This window comes from Scomber scombrus, chromosome 8 (assembly GCF_963691925.1).
Source record: "Scomber scombrus chromosome 8, fScoSco1.1, whole genome shotgun sequence".
In the NCBI taxonomy this organism is placed as follows: Eukaryota; Metazoa; Chordata; class Actinopteri; order Scombriformes; family Scombridae; genus Scomber; species Scomber scombrus.
In genome coordinates this window covers 26,534,297-26,554,072 of record NC_084977.1, presented here as the reverse complement: position 1 = coordinate 26,554,072, position 19,776 = coordinate 26,534,297, and the positions used below count along the sequence as shown (strand labels likewise).

The 19,776-nt window shown below is 35.4% G+C and overlaps 4 protein-coding genes across 4 annotated transcripts in view; all 4 read right to left on the bottom strand.

Moving 5' to 3' along the window:
• Positions 1–1,680: 1,680 nt before the first annotated feature.
• On the bottom strand, positions 1,681–5,062 carry LOC133985250 (complement C1q-like protein 2). Its single transcript, XM_062424848.1, has 5 exons — positions 4,798–5,062; positions 4,644–4,692; positions 4,479–4,532; positions 2,058–2,189; positions 1,681–1,964 (listed from the first exon to the last, which is right to left on the bottom strand). Exons 1-5 carry the CDS (start codon positions 5,050–5,052, stop codon positions 1,681–1,683), a joined length of 774 nt encoding a protein of 257 aa, XP_062280832.1. The 5' UTR covers positions 5,053–5,062.
• Positions 5,063–6,532: 1,470 nt separating this feature from the next.
• LOC133985249 (complement C1q-like protein 2) lies at positions 6,533–9,471 on the bottom strand. The gene is made up of 4 exons (XM_062424847.1): positions 9,222–9,471; positions 9,015–9,098; positions 7,319–7,450; positions 6,533–7,224 (listed from the first exon to the last, which is right to left on the bottom strand). The coding sequence occupies exons 1-4, from the start codon at positions 9,469–9,471 to the stop codon at positions 6,941–6,943; spliced, it is 750 nt and encodes a 249-aa protein (XP_062280831.1). The 3' UTR covers positions 6,533–6,940.
• Positions 9,472–11,459: 1,988 nt separating this feature from the next.
• LOC133985248 (complement C1q-like protein 2) lies at positions 11,460–13,158 on the bottom strand. The gene is made up of 5 exons (XM_062424846.1): positions 12,915–13,158; positions 12,767–12,820; positions 12,616–12,669; positions 11,911–12,042; positions 11,460–11,816 (listed from the first exon to the last, which is right to left on the bottom strand). The coding sequence occupies exons 1-5, from the start codon at positions 13,156–13,158 to the stop codon at positions 11,533–11,535; spliced, it is 768 nt and encodes a 255-aa protein (XP_062280830.1). The 3' UTR covers positions 11,460–11,532.
• Positions 13,159–17,009: 3,851 nt separating this feature from the next.
• Positions 17,010–19,776, bottom strand: part of tm4sf4 (transmembrane 4 L six family member 4) — a 6,415-nt gene continuing 3,648 nt past the window's right edge. Inside the window, exons 4-5 of the mRNA XM_062423942.1 lie at positions 18,862–19,048; positions 17,010–18,146 (exon numbers count right to left, since the gene is read on the bottom strand). Of these exons, the coding sequence (XP_062279926.1) occupies positions 18,129–18,146; positions 18,862–19,048 (205 nt within the window). The 3' untranslated portion in view covers positions 17,010–18,128. The remainder of the gene's footprint in view (positions 18,147–18,861; positions 19,049–19,776) is intronic.

The window sequence follows — 19,776 nt, the reverse complement described above, 5'->3', positions numbered from 1 at the left end:
TTTTGTCTTTGCTTCCTCAATAAATCAATCATGTAATAAAGTCTGGCTTTTTGAAAAACAACAACACGTGTGTCACACCTACTTTCAATTTTCCCCCACTGACATGAAACTGGCTTCTCCTCAAACCATAAAATAAATATTAGGTCATAATGTGGGACTGTTGTGACTGTTGCAGCACAGTAAAGCTGATCCATTTTAAACATGTATATTAGGCTGCTTTTTGATGGAAATGAATGCATAAATTAAGTTTGTAAATTAAACTTTACTTCTCATACTGTGTTATGAGCTGCTCTCACATCAACAGTAAATCAATGCAACTACTTCATAATCTTTAAAGCAATCACTGACAACAATGCATAACAACTTCAATGCTCATCACCATTGAGATATATTTATTATATAAGATCATTCACAATGTTGAACCACAACCAGTGAAACTGTTTGTAACAACCTGTTGTGCTGTTTCAAGGTTAACAAGAGCCTCCACCAGAGGGGGCTGTTATGTTAAATGTCAGTCCAGTGCAGCCTGGATGTGGAAATCTTTAGCACTGAATATCACAGAGGGAAGTATTAATAACAGCCTACCAGACCAGTTGCATTCAACAGCTAAGTTTCAAAACAATAAAAGAATAAACTTCCAAAACCATCGGCACAAGCAACAACCACTAATCAAATCAAAGAAGGCACATTTCAGTCAAAGATTTGATTCAAAGCATCAGGTTCTGTCTCATAGGTGCTTTATAACTGACCCCATGGTTGTGTTATATATCCAAAATATGAATAAACTAAATAATCTAGAAATGTGCAACAATTGGAGCAAGGTTTCTAACTGTAAGTACTTGGGTACAAAACATTTAGAGAATAAAAGTGTTACTATTGGCCTTGTGGCGGCTACTAATAACAAATGTGAATAAGTTGAGCAGCTCTGCAAGCGATTAGTGTTCAATCCCACTGATCAGAATGTAAATAAAGAAGCTTAGTGAAATATTACAGAAACTTTATGGTCATAAAAGTTGAGATCAAAATGTAACTACTGTGTATATTAAATACTGTAATGAGTTCATTATAATCTCATTATTGAGTTAAACACAGTCAGTTTTATATACATTACTATACTCACAATAAAAAAGTACATTAAATGTTTACACAACAGTCCACAAATAGTACTGCAGTGATGTGTATTATTTTATTAAAATATAAGAGAATACAATCATGAAAGATATATACAATTAAAATGCATCAACTACTGATGTTGACATTGCATACTTAGATATTTACAAGTAAGAAAATACACAGCTATACCCTTTCAAAGGTACAGAGGGAATTTTCCTTTCACATTAACATGAGCATCTATGTTTCTATAGAACAAAGTAAAACATGGTGTAAAGAAATCAGACAGTAAAAGTGAGATGGAGCAAAGAACAAAGAGGAATAACAGTGGTGTCACTGATGTGAATCCAGCTGAAGATACACAATTATGTTTTATTATTTCTTAACAATATGAAATAAGGGATTTATTTTTTTCAGTATCACAATTTTATCATGAATTACTGCACTCCAATATTGACATGAAAGAAATTTGACTCATCACAGTCTATCACTGTATATTTTGAGGTAAATTCAGAAACAGATGAAAAATGCACGAATCTCTTTTCATTTCTCTTCTCAATCTTTTCTTTCTCACATGGTGAAAAGCAGATGACTACTGAAGGTGCTGAAGTGATATTCACTGTCAAATATCCTTGTGTGTCTCCACAGACGCAAAAACACAACATCTCCAACCTCTAGAAGCAGTGTGGCACCATTGGCAGAAGTCCCATGACCGTTAGTTTGATATTCATATGCAATAAAAATATGTTCTCCATTCTTGAACAACACAGCACCTGAAGCATATGAATTATGTCCAGTTGCACCTATGTAGAACTCAAAGTGGTAGGCTCCTCTCACTGGTGCAATGAAAAACCCTGTGGGACATTTTTTGTCATTTGATATAAAAGGAGAATAAACTGTTGTAATGAAAAGTGAAATTGATTGTTAAAATATGTGAATTCAAGTACCTGTGTTTGGGTTGTAGGCGTTTCCAATGTTTGTGACGACGTGTCTGAAGACCAGAGGAGTGTGTGTGTTAAACGGTCCAACATGTCCTTCACCTGAAGCCAACAGAGAGGCAGAGAAAGCCACCTGTTTGGCTGAGAGTGAGAGAAACATATTTTAATACCGGCTGATATTATTGTAATATGATTAATACATATGAGTCCACTTTATAAAACCTATAGTTGCAAAGAGAAGCAGACATGTTAAATTAAAGGACAAAAAATGAACTCAAAGCAACATGAATTCACGCATTATGTTCCTCTTTGTTTCAGGGTTAAGATCCTTTTTGTTCCTCAGTTAAATAATAACTCGCCTAACAAAAACTTTGGTTTAAGACTGAGGGTCCGTGGATTAAGTCGTTACCACAAATAAATGCGCTGTGGACACACACACACACACACACACACACACACACACACACACACACACACACACACACACACACACACACACACACACACACACACTCTCACTCTCTCACACACACACACACACACACACACACACACACACACACAAACAGACACACTTCTGGCGCCTTACTAGCAGTTGCCTGTTTTACACCAAAATGCCTTTGTGCAGATAAATGTGAGAGGATGACACCATAAAACATTTTTTTGGTAGTTGGATAATGCTGGAATTACAATTATTGTTGATCTTCATTTTTTTACGAGAGGCTGCAATCATGCTGGTTACCACTAAACAGCCAAGCTGCAAAGTAAACAATCACTTATCTATAAAGTATATATATCGATAATCAACACATTTCCTTTTCAACTGTCTATTAGATTAGGGTGGGACGTGAGGTCTCCACTGAGGTTAAGGTGAATTTTGGGTTTATAAACAACTTCTTCAGCAGAGAGCCAGCAACACAGGTCACCATTTCTGACGGTCGCAGATTTTGGTGTTACACCGGTTAAAACAAGGGAAAATATATTTTTTCAGACAATACTTGCATAAACTATTCAATTTTTCTGAGGTAATGAGTATTCACATTTTCCTCTATCATTACCCATCCTTACCAAGATATAGAAATTATTACTTAGATTTTTGTTTTAACATAAGACTGTTTTCATTAGCAACTAGATCATACTTCACAATGTGATTATGCATGTAAAGCCTAACCTTTTCATGCATTGGGTCCACTATATAAACATTTAGTCTGTGTGTCATAGCCTATATAAACATTTTTCAGAAATCCCATTATCAATATATATTGACTTAATTAACCAGCGGTGTGTCATCATGCATTATCTCATTTTAAAAACTGTCTTGACTTTTCAGCAGTGCGCTGTGAGGACAATTGCCACAGAATGAGACAGCAGAGGTGATCGGAGCCGCCTGAGGCTACAGGTGCTCATACTTTTTGATTAACCCTTTCATGCCTATATATGCATATATTTCAATTAATATACAAATAAACATAAGTGCTGCTTCACTTTTCTTACCTACCTGCTAGCATTACCGTGCTAATACAATACCTACCTATCTAACTAATTCATCCCACAGCAACTCAACAATTCTCATTTACATACACCATCTCATTCACACATGGCCTAACATGTCTTTGGTTATGTGGATCTAATTTCCAACAACTATCTGACGCAACTACATTCATGGATTATAATTTACTCAACAGCATAAAAACGCATTTGTAATATTTACTTTTCAGCTGAGCGCCATGAGAACCATCGCCACCGAAAGAGACTGAAGAAGTCATTGGAGCCACCTCAGGTTACAGGTACTCATACTTTCTGATTACCCCAGCTGATTCATCCTACAGTAACAACATTAACGATGATGGGGCACAAGTGTGTTTGGGACACATACTTACTGTGACCTTCATATACAAATATACATTATACTCACTGCTTTAATCTTAAGCGTGTGTCTTTTGGCAAGTAAACATGCTGCAGCGCACATCTTATATGATTACATTGAAACTCTTCATATAAATTAGTTTTGAGTCTTACCTTCTCCATCTCTCTTCAGAGTCTCCACCTGGTTTTCTGTGACATTTGTTCTGTCTTGAATGGTGATCAGTTCAGCTGTATGTGCTGAAAAATAGTATTTCACTATTAGTGTTTCCATTAAATTTCAATTTATCCACTGATATCTGAATATTTTCTAATAAAATATTGTCCAGAAAAATTCAGTTACTCATTTTAATCCTTTGTAAATACATTTAGGAAAACTGGCTTTTAGTGACCTTATTGTTTCTCATTTGTAATTTTGAATCATAGTCTTAGTTCAATATATATACTATATGTCTAGAACCATGGTGACTTGACATCTGTTCCTGCAGGTTCAGTAGTTATCAGTAATTAAAAATGTGTGTCTGAGTAATTTTAAGCAGGAATGTTCAGTCATGATGATTTCCACACCTTGTAGCTGTTGCTTCAAGTTGTCCACTTCAGTCGTCAGCTTTGCTGTCTGTGCTAAAAAAAACCCAAAAAAAACAAGAAGAAGAAGAAGGGACTATATAATAAGAAAGGTTTTTTTTAAATTACAACAGTCTCATATGTCATTCCCTGATACCCTTACTATACCTTCATTATCTCTCTGTAAGTGACTGATCTCCTGCTTCAAGTTGTTCACCTCAGTCTTGTGTGCTAAAAAAAGAAAATTTAAGAAAAATGCATGATTACACATATTCTATGTAAATAATATTTCTGTCTCGTGCTTCACTTCCTGACATACTACTGTACCTTCATTTTCTCTCTGTAGCTGCCTGATCTCCACCCTCTGTTCAGCCAACAAGGCAGTCATCTCTCTCAGCACAGCATGAATGTCTTGTGGACAGGCTGGTTGTTGATGAGAGGCATTTGTTGGTTCTCCTCCTCTGGATTCAGTCTGTTTTCCATGTGGAATAATTTCATTGTCAGGCTCCTCTTGAAGCTGAGCCGTGGAGAAAGAGCAGATCAGCAGCAGCAGTGGAATAAACATAGTCATCTCCATTCTGTGACTGTCAGTCTGTGCATCTAAACGTTGTAGTTTCTGTGTTAATCCCAGCCTTATATAGTGTTTTACCTTGGTCATTCATTACCTGATTTTCTTTGATTAAACTCACGTGCAGGTAGATAACACATGGAGCATGTTATCTGGAAAACAACACTAAAAACACACAAATGAAACAAGATACATGATCTATCAGTAACTTTAGTGGTTCATTCATTCATGACATAGTCAGATAAAATAATTTTTATGTAATCATCAGAACAAGTTAAGTTTGTACACATTAAATACACTTTATATAAAACAAGTCATGGAAGGAGTAGTCAGCAAAAAACATCATCTCTACCTGCTCAAACATTAACAAGGTGATCAGATATTGTGAAACGTTTCAGATTGTTTATCAGCTGTGGTAATCAAATACTTAATAAAAACACAATTAAAAGGTCAATGAGAGGGTAGTTTTGTCTTTGCTTCCTCAATAAATCAATCATGTAATAAAGTCTGTCTTTTTGAACAACAACAACACGTATGTCACACCTACTTTCAATTTTCCCCCACTGACATGAAACTGGCTTCTCCTCAAACCATAAAATAAATATTAGGTCATAATGTGGGACTGTTGTTACTGTTGCAGCACAGTAAAGCTGATCCATTTTAAACATGTATATTAGACTGCCTTTCGATGGAAAAGAATGCATTAATTCAATCATTTATCCATCATGATTGACCTGTGATCTCTCTCATTACAGTGCAATTTTCTATATTTAGTCTCTGATTAACAACTAAGAATACTTAAATCTGAACATACAGGTTTATTTTCAGATGCTGGAGTAAAGACATAAACACAAACAGCAAAAAGATGTTCAGACAATGATGTATAATAGCCCCTATTCCTGCCATATTTTGGTTTAGTTGTAATATGCGATTTTATTAACCTAAATTAACTGAATCCAACACCAAGCTGTAAGCAGTCAGTGCACGGCTGGTGACAAACCCCTAGACGACCATCTCCACCACCCAGCTGGAGTAAAGTGACACTGCAGGAGAAGTCAGAGTCAGGCTCACTGGGGTTCAGGTAAAGGCCTGCATCCTTTCTTTGATGTTGGCAACCATTTACACTCAGTATATGTCTGAGCCTGTAAGTAAGGTGCTGGTATTTTTGTACAGTGTCCTATGACAATTTATTTTGAGTGCTTTTATTTTATATTGTATATATGAGAAGGCAAATGTCATTAACAGTCTAACCTTTTTTTAACCATAAAAATACTTTTGACCAATCTTACACTTCCTACTGCCAGCTATGATCATTTAGAAACACAACAGCCTACAAATAGTACTGCAGTGATATTTATCATTTCATGAAAATATAAGAAAATACAATAATTTAAAAGAAAAACTTAAAATGTACAAACTATTTATTTTGTTATTGCATACTTAGATACTTACAAGTAAAAACAAAATACACAGTAATATTCATTCAAAGGTACAGAGGGAATTTTCCTTTCACATCAACATGAGCATCTACATTTCTATAGAACAAAGTAAAACATGGTGTAAAGAAATCAGACAGTAAAGGTGAGATGGAGCAAAGAACAAAGAGGAATAACAGTGGTGTCACTGATGTGAATCCAGCTGAAGATACACAATTATTCTATTATTTATTAACATTGTGAAATAAGGGATATCTGATCAGTATCACGATTTCTCATGTATCACTGAACTTCTTTAATCAAATGAAAAAAATCTGGCTCATCACCGTATAACATTGTATATTTTGATCCAAATCCAGAAGCAGATGAAAAATTCACAAATCTCTTCTTATTATAACAGCTTCTATCAACAAAGACTGGTACACTGCTACAGTGTGTGAAGAAAAATTACTGTTTCTTTCTCACATGGTGAAAAGCAGATGACCACTGAAGGTGCTGTAGTGATTTTCATCATCATATATCCTTGTGTTTTGCCACAGACGCAAAAACACAACATCTCCAACCTCTAGAAGCAGTGTGGCACCATTGGCAGAACTCCCATAACCGTTAGTTTGATGTTCCCATACAATAATAATATGCTCTCCATTCTTGACCAACCAAGCACATGAACCATGTGAATTATGTCCACCTGCACCTATGTAGAACTCAAAGTGGTAGGCTCCTCTCACTGGTGCAATGAAAAACCCTGTGGGACATTTTTTGTCATTTGATATGAATGGAGAATTGACTGTTTTCCATGAAAAGTCAAATTAAATGTTAAAATATGTGAATTCAAGTACCTGTGTTTGGGTTGTAGGCGTTTCCAATGTTTGTGACGACGTGTCTGAAGACCAGAAGAGTGTGTGTGTTAAACGGTCCGACATATCCTGAGCCTGAAGCCAACAGAGAGGCAGAGAAAGCCACCTGTTTGGCTGAGAGTGAGACAAACATACCTGTATAGTGGCTGATGTTACAGTAAGATGGTTAATAACGATGAATCCATTTCTATTATCATAAAAACCAGTGTATAAGAAATTCCTTTAACGCAATATTTTTTTCATTCAACAGTGTGGTGCGTCTTATACACCGGTGTGTCCTACTCACCAGTAAAAAAACACAGAGTTTGGAACTGGATATAATTATAGGTGTGTGAAATGCCGTCCAATCCTTAAGAGAAATAAGTAGGCTATAACTTTAAAGATAACGATGTGAGCGTCCACACTTATGAACTATCATGTCCTATGAACAGCGGTGTCAAGCATGCGCTGGGCTTCAGCTGTTTCAGCAGCTAATGAAAATATATAGACTATTGATGAACCGTTATTGCTGCATGCTGTACAGAAAAATGATTGTGTGTTGATCAGAATTATTTTGAGACACTAATTCCTGTGATGTCTCAGTATTTACAGCAGGGGCGATTCTAGAATCAGACCTTTAGGGGGTTCAGCTCCTAATGAGAATTTGACATGCAATGCCCTGCAAGTGTTCAAACCCCTCTGGTAAATTACTCATTTCACTGGATAACTGAACGTAAATTACAATAAGAAATATTAATACAAAGTAGAGTGGTCCACTATAGTGTATAAAAATAATGGTTCAGAATAAACAATAACAGATTTCTACAAAGAGGACCCTGAGATAGTCAATGAACCCTTAGGGAAGGACTATAATAATGACAGAACTATCCAAAGTACATTAGACCTGTTAAAAGAAAACCATTTGAACCTGTAGCATAAGTGTTTGTCCCATCTCTAACAGACAGGCTCGCAAAATAATTGAAGTTGTATAAAATCATTTTTAGGAGATAAAAAATACAATAATTATTAATTTAGTTTTAGGAGTGCTGAGTTCAAATTAAGGGGTGCTTGAGCATCCCTAAAAAGGGTCTAAAATCGCCACTGACTTACAGACCAAACTGATGTTGAAGCGTAAAGTGCAAAAGTGCGATTCGGCTGCAGTAGTCTATTTGCGCACAGCGACAGCTCTGATGAAGAGTTTTTAGGACTCCAGTAAGCACACAGGTACAGACTGTATCAAATATGTAAAATCACTGTGGTCTTTTAAAAAGTTTAATAGAAACTCATAGCCTAACATGAACCTGGTCTGAGTTAATATAGCGGTCCAGTTCAGTTAAGCAAATCATTACGGGACCATTAACCATCAACCAGACACACTGTTTCAGGTGTAATATGTGTGTTTTAATTGTGTTTCAAATGAAAGTATACTTAAAACGTTTTGGAGTATAAAGATATGTGTTTATAAATGAATAGCTACTGGTGCATTTAAATAAACCAGCATTTTTCCCAGCTTGACACCCCCCAAAAATAGACTGCGTCTAATACAGGGGTGTGACTTATACACCGATTTTTACGGTAATATTTATTATAACAAACCATTATTCTGTGTATTGTCTCCTGTTCACCATTTTAGTCAAAGGTGTAAATCATCTAAATATGAGTACAGAAATTCTTCATATTAATTAGTTTTGAGTCTTACCTTTTCCATCTCTCTTCAGAATCTCCACATGGTTTTCTGTGACATGTGTCCTGGCTTGAATGGTGATCAGTTCAGCTGTATGTGCTGAAAAAATAGTATTTCATTGTCAGTGTTTCCATTAAGCTTTGACTTATCTGCTGAAAACTGAATATCTTCTTATAAAATACTGTCCAGAAAAATCCCTCACCCTCTGACATACTACTATACCTTCATTATCTTTCTGTAGCTGCCTCATCTCCACCCTCTGTTCAGTCAACAAGGCAGTCATTTCTCTCAGCACAGCATGAATGTCTTGTGGACAGGCTGGTTGTTGATGAGAGGCATTTGCTGGTTCTCCTCCTCTGGATTCAGTCTGGTTTCCATGTGGAATAATTTCATTGTCAGGCTCCTCTTGAAGCTGAGCCGTGGAGAAAGAGCAGATCAGCAGCAGCAGTGGAATAAACATTGTCATCTCCATTCTGTGACTGTCAGTCTGTGCATCTAAACTTTGTAGTTTCTGTGTTAATCAGAGTCTTATATAGTGTTTTACCCTGGTCAGTCATTACCTGATTTTCTTTGATCAAACTCACGTACAGGTAGATAACACAAGTCATGGAAGGAGTATTCAGCAAAACATCATCTCTACCTGCTCAAACATTAACAACATGATCAGATATTGTGAAACCTCTCAGATTGTTTATCAGCTGCGGTAAGCAAATACTTAATGAAAACACAATTAAAAGGTCAATGAGAGGGTATTTTTGTCTTTGCTTCCTCAATAAATCAATCATGTAATAAAGTCTGGCTTTTTGAAAAACAACAACACGTTAGTCACACCTACTTTCAATTTTCCCCCACTGACAAGAAACTGGCTTCTCCTCAAACCATAAAATAAATATTAGGTCATAATGTGGGACTGTTGTGACTGTTGCAGCACAGTAAAGCTGATCTTTTTTTAAACATGCATATTAGACTGCCTTTCGATGGAAAAGAATGCATTAATTCAATCATTTATCCATCATGATTGACCTGTGATCTCTCTCATTACAGTGCAATTTTCTATATTTAGTCTCTGATTAACAACTAAGAATACTTAAATCTGAACATACAGGTTTATTTTCAGATGCTGGAGGAAAGAAGGAAACACAAACACCAAAAACATGTTAAAACCATGATGGCCCCTATTCCTGCCATATTTTGGTTTAGTTGTAATATGCGATTTTATTAACCTAAATTAACTGAATCCAACACCAAGCTGTAAGCAGTCAGTGCACAGCTGGTGACATACCCTTATAGACGACCATTTCCACCACCCAGCTGGAGTAAAGTGACACTGCAGGAGAAGTCAGAGTCAGACTCACTGGGGTTCAGGTAAAGGCCTGCATCCTTTCTTTGATGTTGGCAACCATTTACACTCAGTATATGTCTGAGCCTGTAAGTAAGGTGCTGGTATTTAGTTTTAGTTTTATTAAACTGTATTTTTCCAGTGTCCTATGACAATTTATTAAGAGTGCTTTTATTTTATATTGGATATGTGAGAAGGCAAATGTCATTAACAGTTTAACTGTTGTTCAACCATGAAAATACTTTTGACCAATCTTACACTTCCTACTGCCAGCTATGATCATTTAGAAACACAACAGCCTACAAATAGTATTACAGTGATATTTATTATTTCATGAAAATATAAGAACATACAATAATTATACAAAAAACTTAAAATGTACAAACTATTTATTTTGTTATTACATACTTAGTTACTTACAAGTAAAAACAAAATACACAGTAATATTCATTCAAAGGTACAGAGGGAATTTTCCTTTCACATCAACATGAGCATCTATGTTTCTATAGAACAAAGTAAAACATGGTGTAAAAAAATCAGACAATAAAGGTGAGATGGAGCAAAGAACAAAGAGGAATAACAGTAGTGTCACTGATGTGAATCCAGCTGGAGACATACAATTATTTTGTATTATATCTTAACATCAGAGGTGGCAAAAGTACATTCTGTACTTAAGTAGAAGAACAGATACTTGTGTACAAAAAGACTGTGGTAAAAGTATAAGTATTGAGTCAACTCCTTTAGTCAATTAAAAGTAAGAAAGTACAGGCTCTGAATTGTACTGAAGTACAAACGTAAAAAATGATACACAATACATCTCTTGATAGCTCAACAAAACGAAAAAAGTTCTCGGCACACAAAATAGGATAGTTTTCCTCCTTTGTTAACAAAAAGCACAGAAAAAGAAATCACTGGGCACAGTCAAAATTTCAGACAGAACATATATATAAAAATATTAGGGCTGTCAACGTTAATGTATTAATCTTTATGCTGAGGGGGGGGGGGGGGGGGGGGGCTCATGGGGCTTCTTTGTCTGGGGACCCCCAGATCCTAGGATCGCCACTGCGGAGCATAACACGATGCTTTTTACTCACGTTAATTGCTCCTTACTGACTCACTCACTAATTAAACAGCTTCTGTCAACAAAGACTGGTACACTGCTACAGTGTGTGAAGAAAAAGGACTGTTTCTTTCTCACATGGTGAAAAGCAGATGACCACTGAAGGTGCTGAGGTGATGTTCATTGTCATGTATCCTTGTGTTTTGCCACAGACGTAAAAACACAACATCTCCAACCTCTAGAAGCAGTGTGGCACCATTGGCAGAACTCCCATAACCGTTACTTTGATGTTCATATGCAATAAAAATATGTTCTCCATTCTTGAACAACGCAGCAGCTGAACCATGTGAATTATGTCCATGTGCACTTATGTAGAACTCAAAGTGGTAGGCTCCTCTCACTGGTGCAATGAAAAACCCTGTGGGACATTTTTTGTCATTTGATATGAATGGAGAATTGACTGTTTTCCATGAAAAGTCAAATTAAATGTTAAAATATGTGAATTCAAGTACCTGTGTTTGGGTTGTAGGCGTTTCCAATGTTTGTGACGACATGTCTGAAGACCAGATGAGTCTGTGTGTTAAACGGTCCAACATATCCTGAGCCTGAAGCCAACAGAGAGGCAGAGAAAGCCACCTGTTTGGCTGAGAGTGAGAGAAACATACTTTTATATTGGCTGATATTACTGTAATATCATTAATAACTATGAATCAACTTTATAACACCTTTATTCTATATATTATAATTTAAATAATCAAAATAGGATTACAATGAAATTCTTCATATGACTTAGTTTTGAGTCTTACCTTCTCCATCTCTCTTCAGAGTCTCCACCTGGTTTTCTGTGACATTTGTCCTGGATTGAATGGTGATCAGTTCAGATGTATGTGCTGAAAAATAGTATTTCATTGTCACTGTTTCCATTACGCTTTGATTTATTCACTGAAATCTGAATATTTTCTAATAAAATATTGTCCAGAAAAAAACAGTTACACATTTTAATCCTTTGTAATTGCATTGAGAAAAAACTGGCTTTTAGTGACCTTATTGTTTCTCATTTGTGATTTTGAATCATTAGTCATTGTTCAATATATATACTATATTTCTTGTACCATGATGACTTGACATCTGTTCCTGCAGGATCAGTAGTTATCAGTAATTAAAAATGTGTCTGAGTAATTTTAAGCAGGAATGTTCAGTCATGATGATTTCCACACCTTGTAGCTGTTGCTTCAAATTGTCCACTTCGGTCATCAGCTTTGCTGTTTGTGCTAAAAAAAAAACAAGAAGAAGAAAAATTGACTTTATAATAAGAAAGAAAACAATTACAACAGTCTCATATGTCATTCCCTGACACCCCTACTGTACCTTCATTATCTCTCTGTTGTTGACTGATCTCCTGTTTCAAGTTGTTCACTTGTGCTAAAACAAAAAAGGAACAAAAATGTATGATAAGACAAATACTCTGCAAACTATATTTCTGTCTCGTCTCTCACTTCTTGATATACTACTGTACCTTCATTTTCTCTTTTTAAGTGACTCATCTCCACCCTCTGTACAGCCAACAAGGCAGTCATCTCTCTCAGCACAGCATGAATGTCTTGTGGGCAGGCTGGTTGTTGATGAGAGGCATTTGTTGGTTCTCCTCCTCTGGATTCAGTCTGTTTTCCATGTGGAATAATTTCATTGTCAGGCTCCTCTTGAAGCTGAGCCGTGGAGAAAGAGCAGATCAGCAGCAGCAGTGGAATAAACATAGTCATCTCCATTCTGTGACTGTCAGTCTGTGCATCTAAACGTTGTAGTTTCTGTGTTAATCCCAGCCTTATATAGTGTTTTACCTTGGTCATTCATTACCAGATTTTCTTTGATCAAACTCACGTGCATGTAGATAACACATGGAGCACGTTATCTGGAAAACAACACTAAAAACACGCAAATGAAACAAGATACATGATCAGTACCTTTATAGTTCATACATTCATGACATAGTCAGATTAAGTTATTTTTATTTAATCATCAGAAAAAAACATATTTGTACAAATTAAATACACTTTATATAAAACAAGTCATGGAAGGAGTAGTCAGCAAAAAACATCATCTCTACCTGCTCAAACATTAACAACATGATCAGATATTGTGAAACGTTTCAGATTGTTTATCAGCTGTGATAAGCAAAGACTTAATGAAAACACAATTAAAAGGTCAATGAGAGAGTATTTTTGTCTTTACTTCCTCAATAAATCAATCATGTAATAAAGTCTGGCTATTTGAAAAATAACAACACGTTAGTCACACCTACTTTCAAATTTCCCCCACTGATAAGAAACTGGCTTCTCCTCAAACCATAAAATAAATATTAGGTCATAATGTGGGACTGTTGTGACTGTTGCATCACAGTAAAGCTGATCCTATATAAACATTTATAGTAGGCTGCTTTTTGATGGAAAAACAGAAACACAATCACACAAAATATGTTCAGACCATGATGGATAACAGCCCCTAAACCTGAAGTATTTTGGTTTGGTATTATATGTGATTATATTAACCTAAATGAATTGACACCAAGATGTAAGCAGTCAGTGCACGGCTGGTTACAAACCCCTAGACGACCATCTCCACCACCCAGCTGGAGTAAAGTGACACTGCAGGAGAAGTCAGAGTCAGACTCACTGGGGTTCAGGTAAAGGCCTGCATCCTTTCTTTGATGTTGGCAACCATTTACACTCAGTATATGTTACAGCCTGTAAGTAAGGTGCTGGTATTTAGTTTCAGTTTTATTAGACTGTGTTTGTCCAGTGTCCTTTGACAATTTATTTTGAGTGCTTTAATTTTATATTGGTTATGTGAGGAACCAAATATCATTAACAGCTTGTATTAATGCAATCCATTACAACACACAAATAGTTTGGGATCAACACCTCAATGATACTAAAGAATAATGAAACATTATGAACATCACAATAACCTAAAGATATTTCAATATACTGTAGTACACAGTAATTCAGTGTTTTCCAAATAGAAGATTGTGACCACCACTCTCCAGTTTTTGGGAATTTCCAATTTTATTTGATTTTGTTTCTAGTAAATAACAAAAAATAACACTTTAGGTTTACAGAAATAAATATCAGATGAAATCAGAATCATGGGCTAATGTTTGATTGACATGATCAACTGTTGACATGAGGAAAGACAGGAAAAAAGCTCCAATATTGAAATGAAATAAATTTGGCTCTTCGCAGTCTATCACTGTGTATTTTGAGGTAAATCCAGAAGCAGATGAATAATTCACAAATCTCTTCTCATTTAAACAGCTTCTATCAACAAAGACTGGTACACTGCTACAGTGTGTGAGGAAAAAGGACTGTTTCTTTCTAACATGGTGAAAAGCAGATGACCACTGAAGGTGCTGTGGGGAAACTCAACCAGGTTTTCCAGGGTAAGAACCTTGACAACGTCTGAGTCTGTTCTGCACATTTCTTGTCAGGTAGGTTAAATGCAGTGTTGTATAAAGTATCCAAAAGTCATTCTTGAGTAAAAGTAGTCATGTTAAAATATTACTGGAGGGAGGACGGGGTTGTTGCTCTTCAAGTTTTTTCAAAGTGCTGTGTGAAATGCAAGAAAGGTAAGACTCGCTTTAATGAAAACACAATTAAAAGGGCAATGAGAGGGTTTTTGTCTTTACTTCCTCAATAAATCAATCATGTAATAAAGTCTGGCTTTTTGAAAAACAACAACTCGTACTGTATGTCACACCTACTTTGCATTTTCCCCCACTGACAAGAAACTGGCTTATCAACATCCATAAAATAAATATTAGGTCATAATGTGGGACTGTTGTGACTGTTGCAGCACAGTAAAGCTGATCCATTTTAAACATGTATATTAGGCTACTTTTTTAAATGAATGCATAAATTAAGTATGTAAATTAAAGTAAATTAACGTCACTTCTCATACTGTGTTGTGAGCTGCTCTCAGATCAACAGTGCATCAATGCAACTACTTCATAATCTGTAAAGCAATCACTGACATCAATGCATAAAAACCTCAATGCTCATCACCATTGACATATATTTATTATGAAAGATCTTTCACAATGTTGAACCACAACCAGTGAAACTGTTTGTAACAACCTGTGGCGCTGTCTCAAGGTTAACAAGAGCCTCCACCAGAGGGGACTGTTGCGTTAGATTTCATTCCAGTGCAGCCTGGATGTGGAAATGTTCAGCACTGAATATCAGAGAGGGAAGTGTATTGACTCCCCAAGTCATATTGTGCAAAAAATGCATTCAAAAGTAGATGTGAAGCTTATATGAGGCTTCAGCAGTCTGAGTTAGTCATACCAGGTGTATATCTGCCACATTTAAAGTTTTTGTTAGTGTCAAAGTCTGTTGAGCTGTGGTGGAAGTATAGTAACAAAAATAGGGACTTTGGCACCAAAAAGACTTTAACATTGAAAGATATCTACTTGATTTGACTTATTTGAAGCTTCATATCAGGTTCAGATAAATGTTTAAATACATTTTTGCAAAGAGGGAGAAGTGCATTTTGTTCCCTGTCACTTATCCCATATTGTAAGTGTATTATGAAGGGATCTTCTAATGATCAGTATTATCAGGAAGAATGATTACAGCTGGAAATAACATGGCAATGCTCATTTGGGCACATGACATGTTTTAAGACAGACCTGAAAAACTGTGAACCCGGCCTTTAACAGACACAATGAATGTTTAATTGATTGGTAAATCCAAAAATGACATGCCTGTATTTTATTTAAAATCATTACATAAAATACACCTAGTATGTAAACTAAATTTAAATTAAAAAAACTAAATGTACTGCAAATGAGGATAAAATTATAACATTATGATATGAAATAGACTTTTAACACACCCATTCTAAGCTACTTTAATAACATGAAAAATGTTACCAAGTGCTTTATAAACCAGTCAAAGAATTTAAAAAAATAATTTTAAAATTAACTTGTATCCCATAAAAGTCATTTAACACTTACTGTTGTGTCATTTCCACTTTTGCAACAGTTCTCAATTTCATGTCAGTATAAGACAATGCTCAGCTTTTATGTGCTTTCAATGATTTTAACGTTTCCAGGTAAAACAGCACTGGGACTCTGAACTTTAAAGGGCATTATAATAGTGTGTCATGCTGTTTTAAAATATGAGCCGTATTCTTCTTCAGAACAAATGTAATAATAAACTTTGGCAAAAGAAATAGATGTAGTCAGGAGTAGTTTTGTGTTTGATGAAAAAATGATATCTACTGTAATTAGATCATCACAACTTTGACAACAACTACCACAATAGAAATGTGGTCATCATAACAGGTTATACATCTTATTGTATTCACTTAAGTATTAATTGGTGTAGAAAATGTCTGACTTCATTAAGAGTCTGTCTGTCAGATCTTGGTTATAATGAAACACTGCTCAATTTCAGGTGAATTAGGGATGATTTAAAAGTCCATCTTGTTGGCTCAGCTATATAAGCTATATTTCACTTTTTTGTTGTACACAATGCTGTAATTTATTATTATTATTATTATTATTATTATTTTTACAATACTTAGCAAGGAATTACATCAGTAGAATACAGTCTTAGAGAAATATATACTTTAATGAAAGATCACACAAGCTAGTGTCATGTAAGAAGGCCGACATGCCTTATGAAAGAGTGTATAAAAGAGAAGTGCAAAATCCCAGTGATATTCATGTGTATTCTCAGCAATTTGTTAAGTAATATCAGTGTAAAAGTAATATGAAAAAAAGTCCTTTAGTAACACCACTAACTGAGAAAACAAAGAGTTCAGAGTGGAAAAAACGTTACAACGCATTTGTTTAAATCCATAACTTGTGAAATTTGTTGCAACAGACAGTTTCAGAATCACTAATATAATCATTTTTCCACAAATACAGGTACTCTATCTCCTGAATGCATACTATTGCAGTACAACAGTGCTCACCAATCCTGCTCCTGGAGAGCTATTGCCCTGCGTGTTGTAGCCCTTGATGAGCTTCAACTGCTCGATAATGAGCTAATAATTAGAATCAGGTGTGTTAGAGTGGGCCGATACCTAAAACATGCAGGGCAGTAGCTTTCCAGGAGCAGGGTTGGTGACCACTGCTGTACAGTCTTCAATCACCTTCAGACTTATACACAACACCAAAATGCACAACAGGGGGCAGTCATGCAACATAAACTATAGTTTCTTATCTCAACAGTGACTCTACATCTTGATAATTAGAGAATGAATCATATATTTTGCCAACAAGTTTGTTAATATTAGCGTAGATATTAAAACATAACATTAAAAGCGCAATCACGTCTCATGACCCCTTCTGCTCTACATATTCATATCAAAAATATAATATAAATGTTTATTGATTTAATGAGTTCACTGAAACTAAATGCAAGAGATAGAAAGATCAGTTTTAGAAATGACATAAGAACCAAAAGATGGCAGAAAACACACATTCAAATCTAATAATGAGAAGATGGAGTGATTAGTGTTTGCTAGAGAGTAAATAAGTATCCCTTTAAACCCGAGCTCTGTCATTTCACCAGTGTTGTCAGATTATTCTCACACTGCAATCATGAGCTCTTAGGCCAAAAAAACGTATGACTGTAGCATAAAGCAAGAAACTGTCATCCTCCTAAAACCAGAATAAATACAGGAAGAACAGCTGCACTCTGATTCTCACAGCCGCAGGAAGCTCTCAGACAGCTCCATCGCTCTGAAAGACAAACACGGTTATTAACATTTTAATGTGGTTTCATCACATAAAATGTAATCCATCTCTGTTTACTAACACAAATCCTCAAGCAATACATAATTCATTGGATCCCTGTTAATAAGTTCTTCCAGCTAATTTTGGTGATTATAAACCAAACCTGGAATTAAATGGTCAATATACAAAATATTAATTGGAATTTTGTGATTTGGAAGGCATGAAATAACAAGCTTACATCTCTTTTATCTTTGTCTTTTTCTATATTAACTGAGTTTTATCTTTGTCTTTTTCTATATTAACTGAGTAGATGTTAAATATTAATAATAATAATAATAATAATAATAATAATAATAATAATAATAATAATAATAATAATAATAATAATAATAATAATAATAATAATAATAATAATGATAATCTTTATTTTAGGAGAGATCTGGCAAAGAGGGCAGCAGAAGAATAGTGTTACAAACAATAACACATATTATTTGTCATATTTCCTCACCTGTGTTTCTTTTATGTCTTTTTTTAGTACTGTTTAGTGACTAAATAGACTACTGCATTAAAATAAATAATTATGATTACACTTATTATTATATAGATTGTTATTAGTGTATAATATCAGAAATTCAGCTTTAAGTTTAAGATCATCCTTCATCCTTTTTCAGATAGACTCATCTGAAGTGAACTCATCTCATCTCTAAGAGCGGATACTGACCCCTCCACAGCAGCCACAGCAGTCGCCACACAGAGCTCCCAGCAGGCCGTTCACCACCTGCACAGCACACAGCGCCATCTGGATTATACCCATCACCAGCAGCACAGAGAACAGGGAGAGATGCCAGTGCACAATCTCCTTTGGCTGTAGGCACTGCGACCATAATTGTTTGTCAGACAGGTAGTCGCTGGAGAGGGACGGTGAGAGAGAAACAGCAGGTTTTCTTTGTGTTGACGCTTTGATTTGATGACTACAACATCAATAAAAACAGTTTGATTTCTTCAGGTGTGTTAAGTATATGCAACTTTATGATTTAACAGGTTGGTTGACCCAAAATACACACAAAAATGCTGCCTGTAATACGGAAGAATGGAATTTCATTTGTGCTTCCCAAAAATACATACTTTTTTATATATTTGTGTATTTTTTGTATGTGTCACGATGTCCCACGATGTGTCACAATTTGTCATTATATGTGATATTTTGCTTTAGTGGCAGGTACAGTACCGCCACACACATTATAAAATGAATCAAACTACCACAAACTAAGTGCCCTGAATGTAAAGCCCTCAGGACTCTTGGTTGGAAATCAAGCTTCAGCCTGTGGATTACTAGAGACATTGTTCCTGGAAGGAGACACCGCCACTGCATTTTATTTTTAGTCTGTTGAGCACCACTAATGAAATTCAATTCACTTCCATTGTATTGGTGTGAAGTATATTAAACTTTTTTATTTTATTTACTTCAACCAATTTTTGAGTCTTTACATCTTTGGATGATAAAATGCTTTTATGAGCGGTACTGTATGAACAATTTATTAAGAAACAAATTGTATTATTTTCAATACTGTAAATGTGACTGAAGTTTTAAGGTGAAAGAAACAATCCCCACATGTAATTAAAATAACTTAAGTGC

Excerpts from the sequence above, each read along its gene's own strand:
- LOC133985250 (XM_062424848.1), bottom strand. The coding sequence starts at position 5,052 with ATGGAGATGACTATGTTTATTCCACTGCTGCTGCTGATCTGCTCTTTC. Across the intron at positions 4,693-4,797 it reads AGAGAGAAAATGAAGGTACA|GTGAACAACTTGAAGCAGGA; the intron begins GTAGTATGTCAG and ends CACAAGACTGAG. Across the intron at positions 4,533-4,643 it reads CTTACAGAGAGATAATGAAG|CACAGACAGCAAAGCTGACG; the intron begins GTATAGTAAGGG and ends GGTTTTTTTTAG.
- LOC133985249 (XM_062424847.1), bottom strand. The coding sequence starts at position 9,471 with ATGGAGATGACAATGTTTATTCCACTGCTGCTGCTGATCTGCTCTTTC. Across the intron at positions 9,099-9,221 it reads GCTACAGAAAGATAATGAAG|CACATACAGCTGAACTGATC; the intron begins GTATAGTAGTAT and ends CTATTTTTTCAG. Across the intron at positions 7,225-7,318 it reads CGCCTACAACCCAAACACAG|GGTTTTTCATTGCACCAGTG; the intron begins GTACTTGAATTC and ends AATGTCCCACAG.
- LOC133985248 (XM_062424846.1), bottom strand. The coding sequence starts at position 13,158 with ATGACTATGTTTATTCCACTGCTGCTGCTGATCTGCTCTTTCTCCACG. Across the intron at positions 12,043-12,615 it reads TTTGAAGCAACAGCTACAAG|CCAAACAGGTGGCTTTCTCT; the intron begins GTGTGGAAATCA and ends TCTCACTCTCAG. Across the intron at positions 11,817-11,910 it reads CGCCTACAACCCAAACACAG|GGTTTTTCATTGCACCAGTG; the intron begins GTACTTGAATTC and ends AATGTCCCACAG.